At 35.3% G+C, this 14,825-nt stretch overlaps 1 protein-coding gene across 1 annotated transcript in view; it reads left to right on the top strand.

The window, feature by feature from the left end:
- Positions 1-14,825, top strand: part of COL25A1 (collagen type XXV alpha 1 chain) — a 606,174-nt gene that overhangs the window by 446,500 nt on the left and 144,849 nt on the right. The window contains exons 11-12 of the mRNA XM_069100257.1: positions 5,883-5,909; positions 10,527-10,571. Coding sequence (XP_068956358.1) covers positions 5,883-5,909; positions 10,527-10,571 — 72 coding nt within the window. The remainder of the gene's footprint in view (positions 1-5,882; positions 5,910-10,526; positions 10,572-14,825) is intronic.

Raw genomic sequence — 14,825 nt, 5'->3', positions numbered from 1 at the left:
GATGGATGGATGGATGGATGGATGGATGGATGGATGGATGGATGGATAAATAGATAGATGATAGATAGATAGATAGATAGACAGATAGACAGATAGATAGATGATAGATAGATACACACAGATAGATAGGTAGATGCAAAGATAGACAGACAGACAGACACGGACCAAATACTCCATTTGTAATGTCAGGAGAAAAAGAGGAAGACCTTCTGGTTCATTGGGTGGACATCCTCGTTTGGTGTATAAGAGGATTTGGACAATGATTATGTAGGATGGATAGTCATGGATAGATGTTCTCTCCATCACTGGAGAGAAATAGGACTGGAACTGTGATTTCACTGATGTAGGGAATTCCTAGATAAAGAAACTCCCTTTACTGGTTCAGGTTGGCTACTTCTCTTCACCTTATCATTTTAGAGAGTTGCCTAAAGTACTCAGAAGTTAAGTGATTTGTTCAGAAGATACATGCCTTGCCTGGTATAGCACCCCTGAAGCGGTGAGCCTTGACCTCAGGTCTTCCTGGTTCTCAGACCACCTCCTATCCATGATGGCACACTTCTTCTATAAAGGCATAATAGCTCCCATCTACTCACACAATCAGAATTTGCCTTAGTTATCTTCCTAGTAGGTATTCTAAAGTTCATCATTTATGAATTTAGCATTCTCTTTAAGGAATGAGATGAAATAGGAAAAACAAGAACATAGTAATTTTTTTAATTGTGTCAGATAAACTCCAAAGATGTTTTTCTACAAACTGGGTCCACCTCCAGTTTTTGTCTTCTTTCTTTGGTTTAGGGCCTTAACCCCATCTCAGACATAATCTTGTCTAGAAGTTCATGACTTATGACCTTCCTGAGCTCAGAGAGTTATCCTTCACAGGAGATGGGAGATTGGCTTTTTAATATATCCATGGAGTTCTTTGGGGAGAGAGGGGGAACTGCCCTCTATCATGCATCCCAAAGGGGGAGCTATACAAGGCAATATTCTTATAGAAACCCTATGGACGAAAAAAAGGACAAGTATTGTTTTTACTATTTTAAAGATGAGGAAACAGGCTTGAATTCAAATTTAGGTCTCATGATATATCTAGCTTCCCTTCCCACTGTTTGCTTCATTTTGAGATGAATGAAAAGTGGTACCCTCTGAGTAAATTGAATACTTATATTCTCTCTATGGTACTCAACTTCCTTTCATTAAATACTTATTAAAATATACTTTAATGGAGATAGATATTTCAATGTATACCAGCCCCAAATTTCAGAATAGAGTATAGCCCTCCTGTGCCTTTCTAAATCTCTCTTTTCATAATCATGTAGAAAATTCCAGATGTGCTAGTCTTTGGTTAGACAGAAGTGTGTTACATTTATGCTCCTATTTTCAAATAAAATGTTGACTTGGTAGGGGATATACAATCATGTAATGGGAAAGGCCCAGTTTTAATGAATAGTGTATTCTCAAAGTTAGGGTTACCCTGGGAAACTGAACTTCCTGAGTTGTATAAATAAAGTCTCAGTCTGAACACTAAATTCATGTAATTTTTCATATGTGATTTCCTCTCTAAAAGGCATTTTGAGAGGAAAGAAACTTGCTAGAAACCTTTAAAGAAATAGGAAAGGATACAGTAACAAATGTCCAAATTCAGTCTTTATTCCTACATACTATACTTTGACAAAATCCACTTATCTTGACTTTCCTTAAATTTGACAGGTACACACTGAGCAATGTTGTGGTGTAAGATGAGGTTAAATAAAACTAAGATTTTTTATATGCTCTAATAAATGGCAAGGAACAAAGATGTGAGCTTCATTTTCAAGTGCAACCTTGACTCTCTGAATGGTTTAAAGCATTTTTTTTTACCTTCCTGAATATGAGTTACGGCATTGTTAAATGGAAAATGACAGGTTCACCCCTCCCCACCTGCTACTTTTCAGATTAGAAATGAATTCCTGAAAATCTCACATACAGATGATATATGGTTCTTTATTAATAGAGAAAGTACCAAAGGTAACATAACAGAAAAATGGTGGATTATGAAAGGATCAGTACTGATACGACCATTCGAATATGAACTCCTGGAAGGTGGGGACTGACTTAACCTTTCTCTGTATCCCCAATGTACAGTACAATTTCCCAAAAGTGACCCATTCAAGTCTACTTTTCCTATTCAGTTTAGAGCCTGGATCATTTTCCATTTACAGCATCTGTCTGTCACATAAATACTGGGGATAACCCAATGGATTCTCCATCCAACTTAAGATAAATATGGATTCTTCATTCTCTTCATTTTTCCAGTGTCCAGAGTTAGTTTTTTAGTGACCTTTGAGAAGGTCCTATAGTATTCCAAAGCTTGATGCAATGAGCACAACATCATGTGTAAAGATGAATATCTGGGGAATGTACCCATTGATCTAAAATCCCCATTTTACTTGGACTTTCATGGGACACCCTTCATGACGCACCCTAAATTCCTTTCATGAGTATTTGTGTGCTTGTCTTATGCTTGGCTTGAAGCTGATAAGAAACAGAACACTGGAAAAGTTGGCTATGGGCAGATTTATTATGACTCTTGCATTTTAAATATATACACACATATGCTTTTGAAGCAGCAATTATAATAAACAAAATAACAGATACAATGTGATTTCAAAAAATTTTTTACACCTCTTAGTCAATTGAGCTACAATGGAGATGTGGCCAAATGAAGAAAATAAAATGGAATGTTGATAGAGCACAGGCCCTGGAATCGGAAGGAGCTGAGTTCAAATAGGGTCTCAGAGACTTGTCACTTACTTGCTGTATGACCCTGGGCAAGTCACTTAACCCTGATTACCTTACCCCCCCCCAAAAAAAAAGCATCAAAGAAAGCAGACTGTCCTTCCTCTCATCATTAAGGATTCCCTCAAAATATTATCATAATATTTATAATTGTAAGCATTATATTTACAATATATCATAATTATATAACATATCACATAGCATAATTCTAGCTATCGATGAACACTTATATAAAATGCAATCTTTAATAATTACAGGGTATATTAATTATATATTTAGCATGTTATATATTAGTCAATACATTTGGTTATTAAATTATTGATAGGTAACTTAAATTATATATTTAACAAAAATTATCTTAAGTATTGCATCATTTTATTGATTATAGAATTGTGTAATGATATTATTATAGTTCTAATTATATATCATTATATGTCATAATATATCGTTATAGTTATAATGTCATTAGTTATGTAATTATTAACAATTATATAATAATATATATAAGCATTTTATACCCCTTTAAGGTTTGTAATGTTTGTAAAGTTCTTTACAAATATGTCATTTTATCCTCATAACAATCCTGGAAGATAGGCGCTCTTGTTATCCCCATTTTACAAATGAGGAAACTAAGGCAGACAGAGGTTAAGTGACTATCTGCAGAGAGAATCATCAGAAAGTTTTTAAGGAGGAAAAAGTAACCCTGCAGGTCAGTAGATGCTAGCATCTCCTCAGTTACTTTTTTTTGGGTCATATCAAAGTCCATGATTTTCTCAATTCTCTTGGGATTGTCTCTTCTGAAATCTCTTTAAAATCAACTCCCAAGAGCCTTTAAAATGATGTCACTTCTTTTTAATATATCTGGTCAGGTGCAACTCAGTAATCATAACAAATAAGTTGATATTTCAGATAACTTAAAGGTTTTCAAAGCACCTTCCTCAAAATAATACTGTAAAGTACATGAACATAGAGGTCATCTTCTAAGAGAAAAGGTAGAGGCTGAGTGTTTAAATGGAGAGAAGAATAAGGTCTGGAATAACCCCAGGATGGGATATATTGACAATCAGAGAAGCATTAGAGGATTTCCATGCAGCAGTGAAGGGTCAGTTTGAAGTCCAAGTCCATATATTTGTAGTGGTCATCATCATTTTTTTTCAACTTCTTGCACCAGCACTTTGTAAATAGGAAAAAATAAAGCAAATGAAGGGAGAGATTCAGAATTGTATATTGTCTATGTAAAACTATCAGGAGAATTAAGGAGTAAGGTGGAGGACAAATTTTATTGAAATGACCTACTATAAGGTTGAACATATGAAAGAAAGAAAGTAAAACCATAACATGGATGGGGAAATAGGGAAAGATCAAGCTATAAAAAGTTACCGGGGTCCCCAAAGTATAAAACAAGTTAGAGAAGAAAATGGCAAACCACTTCAGTATCTTTGCCTAGAAAACCCCAAATGGGGTCACAAAGAGTTAGACATGGCTCAAAAAGTGACCGAAAATGGTCCACAAAAAGCAGCTTTTGGGGCAATACAATTGAGGGAAGAGTGGAAGGTCAACAGATTGTGGTTAGAGAGGGGAATTTCAGAGTTTATAACATAGGAGATGGTTCTGTTTTGCATAGTGGTAAGATCTGAGATATGATAACCTCACCTGTGCATAAGAAGAAAGTCATGGGAGTTGAGGAAGTTGAGAGTTTAAGTGTTAAAAGATTCCTTGAAGTGGACACTGAAATCACTAATCATGTTGATGGGGATAGAGAAGCAGCCTGTAGGACAAGTATTTGTTATGAAGGCAGGTGGGAAACCATTCTGTAGATAGCAACAAGGATTTAGATATTCCTTAACATGAGGTATGGTATTGTTCCCAACCTCATCATTTGCTAGGTTTTCTTTTATTGATAAACTTGTATTTAATGTTAGTATCTGAGATAGCTTTTGAAGAGCAAGACATGCATCTAATCAACTTGAAGACTAATGAGTTTTGTAGGCATTTATGAGGAAAGGGTTTATCTACCACTTTGCTAAACACAAATTTTTGGAAAGAGAATGGAAAATTCTAAAAAGTTACAGGTTACAAATAATAGAGAAGTGTGCAAGATTATCATATATGCTTTTGCATTCCCTCCTACAATTATCCTTGGCAGGATGCCTCAATCTAATAAAATAAAGTCATTCAGAACACTGTCATTGACTTTGTCACCACAATGACTACTACATCTCAGAAGTGACATATTCTACTGGAGGTGTGGATGGGGAGGAATATCCTCACTTACCTGTCCAAGTATAGTGAGTATAAGTATTAATAAATAGCACCTTCTATTGTTTTCCTGTTCCCTATATTCCCTTCTACGGCACCAAGCCATCAACAGTTCAACAAGGCATCAGCTAATTAATGGACATGTATTAAGTGTTTACTACGTGCCAGGCAATGAGATAGGCAGTAAGCTAAACACTGGGGTATTCAAAGAAAGTAAAAAACAAAAGGAATCTCTTCACTTAAGGGCTTACATTTTAACAGAGAAGAAAATGTATACATAAGTAGGCTTCTATAGCATCAATAAAGAATAGAAGCAGAACAGAAAGGACTAGTAGTTGAGAGGGATGGGAAAAGCTTCTCACAGAAGGAAGAGAGGTTGGAGAAGGTTGGTAGCTAAAATACACTTCTCTTTGGTGCTTTTTATTCTTTTCCTTGCAAATATGTCAACCAAAATTGTGCAGGTATACTGCAGAAATAATATATAATATGACTGTCTTGCTTTGGGATCACAGTTGCCTTTTAACTGAAGGAAATCTTTAGTTATCTAAGTAAGATTGATACTATAGATTTGCAGGTATTTGAGGAAACAGATGGACTAGAATAGTAGAGACTTAAGGAAAAAATGGGAGAATCAGAATCCTACTGCGTATGCTTAATGCTATTTCAGAAAGGAGAAGAAAAGATCCATTATGTATTTTCAGCTGAAAGTTTTCCTTTCCTAGATGCACAAAACATTAGCTGGATTCAGTCCAGCATAGCTAGGTTTATAGAATGGGACAGTTTTAATTGGTCACTTATGCTTAAATTGGCGATATTATTATGCTAATTGAATTGTTTTCCCTTTTCAGGGACCTCAGGGGCCTCCAGGACAAAAGGTAGAGTATAAACAATAATACTGTGAAAGTAATTATGCTCTTAGAGCCAAATTGCAACTTGGAGAGTTGAATAGAATTAGCTACTGTAAGCCACATTGGAGCAATTAGTTTAGACTGTCAAGTCTGTTTTCCCAAAATACAACTTCATAATGTGAGACATAAGATTTCTAATTTCCCCCCATTATAGGAAATTTAAGCAGTCCAGATCAGACTGTTTTCAGTTTGTCTTCTCAACTTGTAGGTTAAAAGGTTTCAAGTGCTAGTAAAGCTATGAAGTCAAATTTAAAAAAAGTGAAGCAGCAGATAAAGGTTCAAACTAAATGGTTTGTGGCTTTACATGGATCCTCTGTTGCCACGTGACCCAAGCACTGACCACAAAAAACCGGGAAGGTAGGTGTTGCTAATAAATAGTGTGGGGCTGGTTGTTCACAGGTGGCTCAGCATTGTCTTCCTGTTGCCAAGGTAACTGGAGAATTCACTTTTTATGAGTCTTTTTGGTATTATTTATATTCACCAGGATCAAATGCTGCAGTTTGATGGAGCGAACCAAGAGCTGGAGGGATTGCATCATTACACAATACTAAATACATCAGTAACTCATTCAGCAAACCAGTGAAAGCTGATCTATGGCTCCTTGCCATCATCTTATACAAATACTACTTAATTCCCAATTAAAAAAAAACAACTGTTTTTGAACTATAGAAGATAATATTATACCTCTGTCCAAAAAAGTATCCAAGAAACTGAACAGAATCAATGGTAATAACACAAATGAAAAAGCAATTGTTCTCTGTTTTAACATATCATATCAAATCCAGAGATGCAGCCTTTAAAAAAAATACTTGTCATCTGTTGAAACACGATCTTTCAAACCAAAATAAAAGCTAATGAGTTGTAGGATAATTCATGTCAGAACACCATGTCCTTAACAATAATGTCTCCAATAGGCACAGTGTGAAATTGTAAAGCTCCCCTAATCCACCCACTGCCGGAACAAAATTACTTCTTGAGTCTTTAGGAAGTTCATTAATGGCACATACAATATTAGCAGTAAAGAGAGGAAGCGACTTTTTACATCACTTTCCTTCAGAAATCTTCAAATTGTTTGGCAAAAGAAATCATATTTTTAATAAAGTCCTTTTCAATTAAAATAAAACCATCTTAACATTTTACAGAGTCTAAGAAAAAATCTGTTTGTTTTCTGGTGCCAGGAAAGGAATGTACATGCTGAATTTAAAACATGGCTTATCCACAGCCTTGGAAGAAAGGTATACTCTGAGAGGAGAAGTCAAAGGAATGTTTGAAAATATTGCTAAATGTCTTTCTGTATCTGACTAGATGTCATAGCTTTGCATTGGGTAATATTTAATGGCTCTATTTCTTGCCTTCTAAAATATTACCATTTCAAAACTGGATTTATATTCACATGGTCTAAATACTAACATCCAGTTTTGGTCTTTGCAAATCCAGGAAAAAAAATAGTTAGTGTAAATACTGATTTTAAGCATTTTAACATCATACAATTATTTGCTTTTCCCCCACCAAATATCATTCAATTCCCACGTTCTTCTTAACTATTCTTTCTCTCTTGCCTTTTTATTGGTTCTACTGAGGGACAGAGTTTTTTGTTTGTTACCTTTTGTTTCATGTAACTGAAACTCATGCATCTTAAAAGAGTTGCTTTTGTTAAATTTTTCTACACTAAGTATTGCCGATATCTCCTTCAAGCACTAAGGATGGATCAGTGTCACCAGCTGGTGTATTTGGATTTCAATCTAAGCTATGATTTTTTTTATTAGGATCACATATTAAATTTAACAGGATTAGTGTGCTTGACTCATGGAGGATAAAAACAGTATTTGATTTTAATTTTCTAGTTTCTAAGGAAGCATGAAAAAATATCATTAATATGACCATGCATTTGGCCAGCAGATGACGTGGGAAATAATTAGCCTTAGATTTAGATATTTCATAAAGCTGGGAAAGAAAACTCACCAAGAAGAAAAAAAAATGCTCCATTGAGATAGTGGATTTAATGCAATGTTAGAACAGGAGTTTTTGCCTTTTAAAATTTATCTTCATGTGTCTTTATTGCAAGCCACTTAACCCTGTATGACTCAATTCTTCATCTGTAAAATAGACTGGAGAAGGAAATGGCAAACTACTTTAGTACCTTTGCCAAGAAAACCCTAAAATGAGGACACAACGAGTCAGACACAACTTAACAACAATAGCAGTAACATCCATGTGGTTACTTCTTTTTCCAGATCATAATCCATCCATGACTTTTTTTCTTGGTTATTCTTATTCCTGAGGTTAAGTGTTGGGAATCTTCATGGGATTTGATCATTTTGTGGGGAGCCAAGGCAACATATAAGTGGTTCATTTGTCCCTCACTGTTAAGACTCACTGGTCCTCCTCCATCCATTTGATGATTTCCTCCCTCCTTCCCTCCCTTCCTTCCTTCCTTCCTTCCTTCCTTCCTTCCTTCCTTCCTTCCTTCCTTCCTTCCTTCCTTCCTTCCTTCCTTCCTTCCTTCCTTCCTTCCTTCCTCACTTCCACCCCTCTCTCTCTCCCCCTTCTCAGTTCCCACTACTCGGAGGCATTACTGGTCATTTGCTTCAGCTTTATTATACCCACCATGTCTTTCTAGGACTTTTTGGGTGATCTGTAGTTTTGATTCTTCAGAGATGATGGTAGATTTGCATCTATATAAAATAACTGTCATTACAAAGAAATAAAAAAGATGGGCTTCTGTAATAGAGAAAATTTAAAGTCTTAAAAGTGTAATTTCCCAAATGCAATCCAGCCTAATCTACTCCTATTTAATTTTGAGTCTGACTCATTGTCCATCTGCACTCCTTTGAGATACACATACAGATAGGTTAATTTATTAGATTGCCTGTTCAACTTTGGGTCAAGCCTTGGCAGTTTGCATTCTTTACACACTTGATGTTTTGCTGTGTGGATTGCTAGAACTATTTCTTTGGAGTCAGTCAAAGGAGGGGCTCATGGATCTAATTAAGAAGACTCTGAAGAAGGATATAATCATCTCAATGCATTTGAGAAACAAGTACATCTGAAAAACCTTGCCATTTAGAGGGAATCCCTCTTCCATTTGGATTCTAAACAAGAATTTTTCTATGATAATGGTGGACAACTTTGGCAAACATGTTTTCATTTTTTACAATATTTCACTTGATATTCTTCATCAAAGGATTGTTGAGCAACAGTATCTCTGTGGTATCAAGGATTCTGGAATGATCTTAATATCTGCAGAAGAGGCATCCTGTTGCAAGACACACTTTAAGGCTTTATTTTGCTTTACTGTGAAGTATTTAAAAAAACAATAAATAAACCAGATTTTTTCATTCTCTATATCTCTTAATTCATGTTTGTTTGTTTGTTTATTATAAAAATGGAGTCTGTTTTAGAGTGATCCTGTCACCTGTTTTTATCGAGACCTTTGAGATTCATGCAGACTGCTCTCATTATGATTCTATATAGATGAGAAAGTATACATATGGTTTAGTAGTGGTTTTCTTGGTAAGCATTTATGGGGGATAATATTACCACATGTTGTTTTCCTTTTTAAAAATTGTTCTTTTTATCAAAATATATCTTGGAGAACTGATCCCTGTATGTCTTTAAATTTATGTTGCTTCTTGAATAGATTTCCTCAAAAAAAAGTTAACCAGATTCCTTGCTTCATTTTCTTGGGTGCCATTTCTATCCTGATACCACAAAGATGTTTTATTCAAAATGTGTAAATTTCATTGTCATCCATCATAAGAATATGTAATCAAATGGATGTTATCTGTTCTTGAATTCCCTCCCACCATGCAGATTTCAATCTACTCATGCCTGTCCTTCTGTATGATTCTTATCTATGCCCTCAAAGTTCACCACAAGGGGTCTACCCATTGTGTTAGAGGCTTTCTTCATTTTCTCTCAACCTCATAAAAGTACCAGCAGAGCGTTCTGAATATCCACCTGTCATCCTTCAGTCTTGCTAAATGAACAATCCATCTTCCCTTTCTTTCATACAATTCTCTGATGATGTCTTTTAACCCTGTTCTTCAGGATTGGTTATATCTTGCAGCCTGCTCACACTTACCATACACTTCTCTATTACCTTCTATGTGATCTTAAGTTCTTTAGGGACAATGGAGTTCCAGTTCTTACTGCTATATGATAAGCACAGTTTCAAAAGAGTTGTATTGAAACAAAAAGGGGGTTGCTGTTATGGGGGTCCATTGTATTTTCCTGAGAACTATCTAGTCTATTCACCTCCCTTTCATAGTCGAACCCAGCTCCTTGACCATATATATTGTCTGTCTTAGTTACTCATACTGTTGGACAGGCTATAAAGAGAATCCAAAATATCTTGATAATAGACCTTTTTCATTCATTTGGTTTGGCCTACATGGATAGATTTTTTTACTTAATTGTTGTAGTGATTCTTTGACATTAGTTAAATTCCCTAAGAAATATGCTGTGGGGAAGGTATTATAACAGGATGTTCTATAGGACATGATACACAATCATTTAAATTTAGCATGAAAGCATTTTATAATCTGAATCTCAACCTAAACCAATTATATTTTTTCCCTTTAGGGTTCTATTGGAGCACCTGGCACTCCAGGGATGGATGGGAAAATGGTGAGTTCCTCTGTTATCATTCTTTGAGGGATGAGTAAGAAAATATGTTAATCATGATTATGAAAATAATTGATGTACACCTATAGGTGTCCACGTATATGTGTGTATACATATTTGGCCAATAGAAAACATGTCTAAACTTATATGGTGAAACTTTTTAGGAAAAAACTACATAAAAATATACACATGTAATTCCAGTGAGGAGTTTGAAAGTTGGTAGTAGGTGTTTTGTGGGATGCAGAGAGCTTTCCTGCTATTTTATATGAGGCATAAAGTAAAATCCTTGGCATAAAGTTAGTAGAGGATGATGGATCTACTTCTTTTGGTATTTATGGAGATAAGAAAAATGCATCATAAATTTCTTCTTGTCATAGGAAACTCTAAATTAATTCTCCATTTAAAGAAAGTTTGTTTATTCATTAATCTGAATTAGGAAATGATATGTCCCTCTTCATTTTTTTGATGCGTGAAGGTTTGAGATACATTATTTTGAAAGATTTTGTCAGGCTCTCTATTTCTATTTCCAGCACCTGGCATGTACTAGATGATTGTTGATTAAAACCACTGTTAATTCATACCATATCCAGATTAGGAAAAATTAGTAATTTACTTTCAGGCTTGTTGAAGAGACACTGTACCTGTGATTTCACTGGTAGTTGGAACTGCACCATAAGGGAAATCTTCTCCCAATGCAAATCAGCACTTTCTCTGAAACTTAAATAATGGCCCAGAACCATGAGAGATTAAATTGCTTGCCTAGGGTCAACCACTCAGGCTGTGTCAAGAGGTGCTGCTTGACTTTAGGTCTTCCTGGTTTTGAGGCCAATGTGCTCTCTCTCTCTCTCTCTCTCTCTCTCTCTCTCTCTCTCTCTCTCTCTCTCTCTCTCTCTCTCTCTCTCCATTTTATACATATATAATATATGTATATACACACATTTTATATATACACATTATATATATGCATATATATATAGCATAGACTCTGCTATGTTGTTTTTACTTGTTGAATCTATTCACAAAACAACTGATAATCATCAATCTACCTCTCCCTCTACATTAGGTATATATGTATGTATGAATGATATACACATATATGTATACTATGTGTATATATATATTTACACATATACATGTTTTTACTTATACAGAGTAGTCAACATTGTATCTTTGAAGAAGCTGCAAGGGGTTTCATTGAAAGCTTACTTTAGCTTCACAGGTTGGAGATATGTAGTCCAGAAAAATCATTCTCAAACCCTACAAACTCCAAGTCAGAAGCATGTATATCTATTGGGAGATTTGCACTCAATCCCCAAAATCTGAACTAGGGAACTGTGCTGGCCCTTTGTAATTGCATGAACCACTAGCCTGGCCACTCTTGTCCCTCTTAAATCTCTGATCCTCTGAGTCATGTTACAGAAGTTCCACCAGATCTAAACAATGTAGAATAAGCCTGATGCTAAAAAAAAAGGGGCTGGTAGTGGTAATTTCTTTTCCAATTTTGCATCCCTTTGTCAGTATCAAATCTTCTCTACAGAGTAGCTTTTTTTTGCCTTTCATTATGGCTAATCATTTTAAAAATTTATTTATCTTTTGGGTAAAATTCATGAAAAACATTTGATTTCTAATTCATCAGAGATGGGGGAGAAATGTATTTTATTCTCTTTGGGGTAAAGTCCATATATATGTTGAATGTCTAATCCATGGGGGATAGAGAACTAGACTTCAAAATGTCCCCGAACTTCAAAATGTTTTCATGTTTGAACTCAGGGAGCCTTTTTTTTATATTTCTCAGTTTCTCAGTGAAATAAATGTTCTCCACCCAGGCAAGTGGTACATTTTTGTTAATGCAGCAAATTACCCTCACTAATTGGTAGTTACTTACTCTGTCTATTCTTGTGTTTTCCTAGTTAAATTCTATCCTCTTCCAGGTTCAGTTAAATATGAAACATTCAGTTCATGTGTTAGGTGTGAGTAGATATAGGAGAAAAATCTGCATGGAATTTAAAAAATGCATTATTTCCAGGAAAGAGTGATGGAAAAAAATATCCTTGAGACCATCAAAATTTGGATGCAAAACAGCAGAGATCAATGTGGACCTCCATTGGATGGCAGGGTCCCAGATATAGAGTTGGAAGGAAACTTCAAAGTCATTTAATTCAGCCTCTTCATTTTACAGTTGAAGACACAGAGACAGATAGAGAGTAAGTTACTCACTCAAGGTCATACAGGTAGCTTAGTGGCAGAGCTAGGATTCAAATCCAAATTACTCTGAAAGCACAAGAGCTTTGCATATTAAGTTGTAATTTTTCTCTTAAATGTAAACATATTGGGAAGCAACAGAGATTTAGGGAAACCTTTAACCTGAAACTGTGCCACTTAAACCCCCCATCATGTATGTGCTTATGAAATCTTTATGTGTTTTCTTTTTATAAAGGAAATATGCAATTTCCTTGCCGATTCCTGCAAGACAAAGGAATGTGCCCAGTTTTCTTGTCCTGGTCATCAAATTTAAATTGGTTTTTGAGGATCAAAGTGGATATTTTAAATTTGTGGATTTATGTTTTGATTTCCACCTTCATTTATGACTTTCTAAATGATTTTCCTATACGTTTCTAAAAATGGTGTCAGCACAACTTAATTATGTTTGAACTCATGAAGAATATAAATGTTGCCAGACTTCAAGCACTTATGTTAATACTTCTAATGTAGAATATTTGTTACCTGTATATGGGATTTTAATTTTCTTGATATCTGCTATGTCATTGCTGGAAATAGAAAGGTGTATATGTGCTCTGGCTATAACAAAGGGGGGCCTTACATCCTAGTAAGAACACTTGGGGGAGTAATGGGATAATCCCATTTCAGGGAGAAGTGTGATATGAATGTTAACCTGTTAGAATAATATATTTTTATAAGAAGCCAGATAAGAATAGTATAAGTGGTATAACAGACAGACCATGCCTTGGAAGACAAAACTACTTTGGAAGATATTTTATTTCTGTCATTAGCACCATTTCACCCCCAAATTTGCTTTCACTGAATAGGAATTGGTGTTTCCTGGGAGTGGATGAAGTAGGTTCCATTTGGAGCACTTTAGAAACATACCAGGCAAAAACTAGAACAATAACTTTAACATTGATTTTTAAAAATCTACATTTGTAGCCAACAACAATGGCAAAAAAAATGTTTTTTAGAGAAATCAGAACTTCTGCTGAAGAAGATAATCCCAGTCATTGGAGTTGAAGTACTCAGGGAATAATTTAGACATAGGCTTGGCATTGCCTTTTATGCTTTTTTCCATTTTAAATGATGTTAAAAAGCAAACACAAGTTAATTCCACAAATATCAATAACAAGAAATAACTATACTTAAAAGGAAATAACTGACTTTCAGTCTTCTTCTTTTGTAGCCTTTTGGTCATTGTGTTTTGTTTATCCAACATCTTTGTGGATGGGGCAGCTAGGTGACACGGGATATAGTGCCAGGAGGGGAGTCAGGATGACTTGAATTCAAATCCAGCCTGGGCAAGTTACTTAGCCTCTGTCTACCTCAGTGTCCTCACCTGTAAAAGGAGGATAAAAATAGCCTCGTCTGTAAAATGGTGATAACTATAACCTACATCCCTGGATTGTTGTGAAGATAAAATGTGGTAATATTTATAAAGCTCTTTGGAAACTTTAAAGCACTATGTAAATGTTAACTCATAAATAGGATGGAGAGGAAATTTTATATATTTCTTCTTAATTTTCATAATTAAAATGAAAGGAATTATTTCTACTGAGATCGGAAATGTGAGTTTAGCAAGGCAAACTGAAGACCCATCTAAAACATTTTTATGTGCCCCAGATAGTGAATTATGAAAATAGCATATCCAAAGATAGTTACCAAGCTGGGCTCCCAGCTCTCTCTTGCTCAATATAACAGAATCACAAAAGCTCTGAATAAAAAAGAGGCCTCAGAGAACATCTAGGTTAATCTGTGCATGAATGAGAATCCCAATGAGAGGTCATTCAACCTTTGATTGAAGGACCACCAGCAAAGAGGAACCCACTACTTCCTAAGGCAGCCCAACTCAGTTTTCAACATATTTTGATGACATTTATCATGATATTTTTTTTTATCAGCAGCTTGTATAAAGAAATAGAAGTACAGGAGATAGAGTCCTGGGGTTGGAGTAAGAAATATATGAGTTCCAATACACTGGCCCCTAGGTGAATCACTTAACCTTTTTCTGACTTAGTTTCCTCATCTGTA

This window comes from Petaurus breviceps, unplaced genomic scaffold (assembly GCF_028583685.1).
Source record: "Petaurus breviceps papuanus isolate PSGF00001 unplaced genomic scaffold, PetGlider_PUasm1.0 126, whole genome shotgun sequence".
NCBI lineage: Eukaryota > Metazoa > Chordata > Mammalia > Diprotodontia > Petauridae > Petaurus > Petaurus breviceps.
Note: the sequence above shows the minus strand (reverse complement) of the source record. Positions and strands in the feature narration are given on the sequence as shown.